Source organism: Mesoplodon mirus (genome assembly GCF_964341445.2).
Source record: "Mesoplodon mirus genome assembly, chromosome: 3".
Taxonomy (NCBI): Eukaryota; Metazoa; Chordata; class Mammalia; order Artiodactyla; family Ziphiidae; genus Mesoplodon; species Mesoplodon mirus.
The window spans coordinates 117,977,252-117,981,847 of NC_138978.1; the positions used below are offsets into that span (position 1 = coordinate 117,977,252).

General features: G+C 46.2%; 1 protein-coding gene across 1 annotated transcript; it reads left to right on the forward strand.

The window, feature by feature from the left end:
• Positions 1–2,195: 2,195 nt before the first annotated feature.
• On the forward strand, positions 2,196–2,546 carry PRR9 (proline rich 9; the record flags this gene model as incomplete). The annotated part of the gene is given in 2 exon segments (XM_082615373.1): positions 2,196–2,402; positions 2,406–2,546. Coding segments are annotated over 2 exon segments (348 nt in total).
• Between the last annotated feature and the right edge of the window lie 2,050 nt (positions 2,547–4,596).

A 4,596-nucleotide genomic window follows, 5' to 3' on the forward strand; every position in this document is an offset into this window, starting at 1 on the left:
CCAAATGACCTATCTCTTCAGTTACTCCCATGGATCTTCCAAATCATCCCACACATCCCCACTCCCACCACAGCCTCCCAAAGGTCACGTCCCTCACAGGAACATCATCACCACTCCCCTGGCCAGCCTCTGATCCCCCCCCCCATCCAGGCATTTGTCTCTCACCAGGACACTGAGGGGGACCACGTTGGTGCTACATCAATCCTCCATGCACCACTCCTAAAGGACAAAATATCACCTGGTCTCCCACAGCTCACCTTTTGAAAACATTTTCAGGACCAAGCATCCAAAAACTATATAAATCTTTGAAGGATTTCCTGATTTTAGCCAAATACCTCTTTTAGGAAACCTACCTATTCAAGCTTTAAAGTCCCTGGAATTTGTTCAACTTTAGCAAACAAGTACAATTCACCACGTTATGATCTAAGGGGTTCTTTTATAATGAATGTTTTCCCATTTTTCCATTACATGAAATCCTCCTCTACACCCCGTTGTCTCCCACTTTCAACTTCTTCATTCTTTACTTAATGAATTTACTCCATCAATAATCATTTATCTTCCACTTACTCTATCTATGGCACAGACCCTACCATCTAGGAACCTACCACCCAGTACAGTAATAAGATCTTGTACATAAATAACTGGAATTCTCAATAATGATAGTAAATGTCAAACAAATAGCACAAACAATAGATTCTATGGGAATTCAGAAAGAGACAAATGTGTTTCTAGTTTAGAGTAATCAGGAATGTCTCCTTGGAAGATAACAGACTTTAAAGGAGCCTTGACATATGCTTAAGATTTCTACAGGCCTGGAAAGGGAGGACAAACAAGTTAGAAGTGACAACCCAAACAGACTTACAAGCAGAGAAAACTGGGTATGTTTTCTTTGAAACTTTTCCTTTCATCCTCCTGGCTTTTATTGACCTGAGTTCTAAATAAGGTTTTTCCAGAAGGCAAGGAGGCAGATTAACCTTGTTCCGTCCTGTTTTTTTGGTCACTATGAAAACGCTGAATAACTCCACTCTTAGAAGTGTCATAAATCAAGGTTGAGAAGGTGAAGATTATCTGCCTTCTCCCTCCTTTCTCTTCCCCTCCAGACTACTTTACAACCCAAGAGTAACAAATGACTCCAATTTCTCTCAAGACCTCCATTCAGGAAAATCACTCTCTCCAGGATGCTGTAGGTCCTTTGTTTGCTTGGGTCCTATGAGTGAGACTTTGAAGAAGCACCCAGTGGAAATGCCTGAAAATGGCCATATGAGCCCTTGACCCAGACAGACCCCAGGCTTTAGGCATAAATTCTCCCCACAGGTGAAGACAAGATGAGCAAGGTGGATCTTATCTCTCACCACATCCTGAGCCAGTTTGAGTAGACAAGGAACCCAGTCCTAGTTTTGAGACAGAGATAACGTTTTATGAATGTTCTTTTGTGGTTGCCCTTAAGAAGAGAGATCTGACAGGAACCCCTCCCTGTTGAGGTCTGGTGAGGACCCAGAGGTCAAAATGGAGGCTGACTAACACGCATCCCAAGCAGTGACTCAAACCATGGGCAATTTCAGAGGAAGCTCGTTATGGTGACTCCACAATTAAGACCTCAGCCCACATGGCCAGTCTGTCTTGCAGGAGGCTGGACCAAGCACTATATAAAAGTCCCTACCAGGCTAGTCTCCTCCATCCACATCCTTTGTTGAGGCTTGTTGATGATCAGGTAAGTGGGGACGTCTGTGCCCTCTCTCTCCCTTTCTGCTCTGTGTCGGGGAAGCTACTATTCTCTTCCTCTACTGGACTGTAGTTTCTACTGATTTTTGAAGTGGTTTGCCATTTCTTGGGCTTCTCAAACCATTCTGTGTATTCTACCTAGTCTCCTGCATCTAATTTTCAAAAAGATTAGTCAAACAGGAGAGAAGGAAAAGACCCATGGAAGGATTGGGTTTAGGAGTTTTGGTCTATAGATATTGACAAAAGCTCTGAGAATATCCTCACCTAGGAGACGGTTGTCAGAGAGAGCTGAACTAGGGATAGAAAAGAGAAAGGAATAAAAATCAGCAGAGAAATGAGTTCTTAGTGTTAATAATCATTCGCTCCCCATTCCCCTCTAACAATCCTTCATCCTGCCAATTCCCAGCCTGTTACTGTTAATGCAAATAATTTCAAAGCTTGTGTTTGTTTCAGGTCCTGCAAATCACCCTAGGATGTCCTTTAATAAGCAGCAGTGCAAACAGCCATGCATGCCTCCTCCATGTCTTCAAAAGACCCAAGGGCATTGCCAGGCAAAGGCTGAGGAGCTGTGTATCCCCCCATGCCAGCACCCTTGCCAAAAGAAGTGCCCAGTGCAAGCTCAAGAGGTGTGTCTTCCTCAGTGCCAGGAGTTAAACCAAGAAAACTTCTTACAGCAAGGCTAAGACCGATGCCTACCTCTATGTCAAGACCAAAGCCCACTTCAGTGTGTGGAGACATGCCAGGAGATATCTCAGACAAAACGTGTGGAGGTTTGCCCACAGAAAGTCCAGGAGAAGTGCTTACCCCCTGGCAAGGGAAAGTAGCTGCTCGTAATGCCATTTGGGGGTCAAGAAGATGATCCCAGCCCAACTCCAACCCCTGTCATGGTGACCTTCTCCTATGGGTACGTCTATGTGCACCCTGCTCTTGCCTCCTGGCTTCTTCAGTATTCCAGGACTTGGTTTGTCTCTGAAGACAGTTCTCTCTGTATTTCCTCAACCTCTGTGAATAAATGTTGTTGTCAACAATCTATTAGAATGTCTCTGCTGTAGGAATGATGTGGTTATCAGGGGCGACCAAAGAAGCCTAGTTCAGCTCATTTGGGGCAAAAATTCACCCAGCCCTGGGCGTGTAACAGCCAAGGATGCCTCCATCCTTCTTTCAGAGCATCAACCTCTCACTTGAGCCTCAAAACAAACTGAATTTTGGTGGTCTTTGTGTGGATCACCACCACCATGGCTGTGGAGAAGAAGTTGGTGATGTTGCAAAAGTCAAAAACTGGGTGATTTTGTCTCTGCATCCCCAAAAAAGAACAGAAAATGATTAGATGTTGGAATGTTGGTTGTGCTTTAAAAAAAGAAAACTAAATGAAATGTAAAAGATTGATGCCAAACAGCCAATAAGGAAAGACGAGATGAAACATTTGGGGTCCTGATGGTTGATCTTTGTGCTTCATTGCTGACCTCCTTTACGCCCTTTATTTCAACCATGTACACTCTTTAGAGATGTGATTTGTGACTGTGTGGTGCAGGCTGGTCTGTTCTCCAGCTTCTTTGCTTTCTTCTCCCTGGTGAAGGTAAAATGCGGAATAAAGCTGATCCTAAAACATGCCTGACTTGATGTGTGCTCATTCCTCTCCACCAATCAACCATCCGCTGTGCTTGTGATGACTATTTTTTCCTTTTTTGAGAATCTGGAATAGGAATAAAAAACAGCCTTCCAGGGCTTCCCTGGTGGCACAGTGGTTAAGAATCCACCTGCCAATGCAGGGGACACGGGTTCAAGCCCTGGTCCCGGAAGATCCCACATGCCGCAGAGCAATTAAGCCTGTGCGCCACAACTACTAAGCCTGCGCTCCAGAGCCCGTGAGCCACAACTCCTGAAGCCCGGGTGCTTAGAGGCCGTGCTCTGAAACAAGAGAAGCCACCACAATGAGAAGCCCACCCACCGGAACAAAGAGTAGCCCCCACTCACCGCAACTAGAGAAAGCCCGTGCACAGCAACAAAGACCCAATGCAGCCAAAAATAAATTAATTAATTAATTTTTTAAAAAAAAGAAACAGCCTTCTAAGGTACATAGAACAGCCATGCTCAAAGAAGCCTCCTTAAGGGGCACCTGGACCATCCCACCCCCATCCACAATATATCATAGGCTCACCTATGCCCACATTTTACATCTGAGAAAATCCACCTGGGGCTGGGGCCTCAAAACTTCAGGTCCAGGATTCTTTCCACTACAGCATCTTTCCTCTCTGATCCTTGTTTTCCAGACAAAAGGGCTAAAATGGGTAGGAGGGGAGTTACATGGAAGAGCCATGATACCCACACGCATAGCCTCCCTGTCAGAAGGAAGACCTAGGTGTGCCTCTGAGATGAACATAAACTCTGCCCTACCATCTGGCCAGATTTCAGAAAAGTCAGGCAGCCTGTGTCACTTCCCTGCACCCTGTCACTGCCCAGTTGTGGAGGATACACAAGACTGTGGGCTCTGAGGTTGCATGAAAGGTCCGAGTAGACTCCAGAACTACAGGAGAGAACCAATGGCGGTTTCTCAGCTGTGCCCTGAGGTCTGACCTGGACCCTGAGGCTTGAGTCAAGGGCCAACCTCCTGAGGGGTAAAGAGGTTCCTCCTTCATCCCCCCGGGTCCCTCTTTCTCCTCAACCTGTATGGCTGTGCCCCCATGGATGGCCAGGAGAGCCCCTCCCTAAAGGGGAGCCCAAGGTCTCAGCTGTTTGGCTGAACTGAGGTCGTTCCAGCACTGGGACCACCCCAGTGTCTCAATCTTGGAGATTTTCTAAGGCAAGAAAGAGCTGGAGGATGACCTGGGGGAGATTTCAAGTGGCAACATGGAGCCCTCAGGCACTCACTGAGTC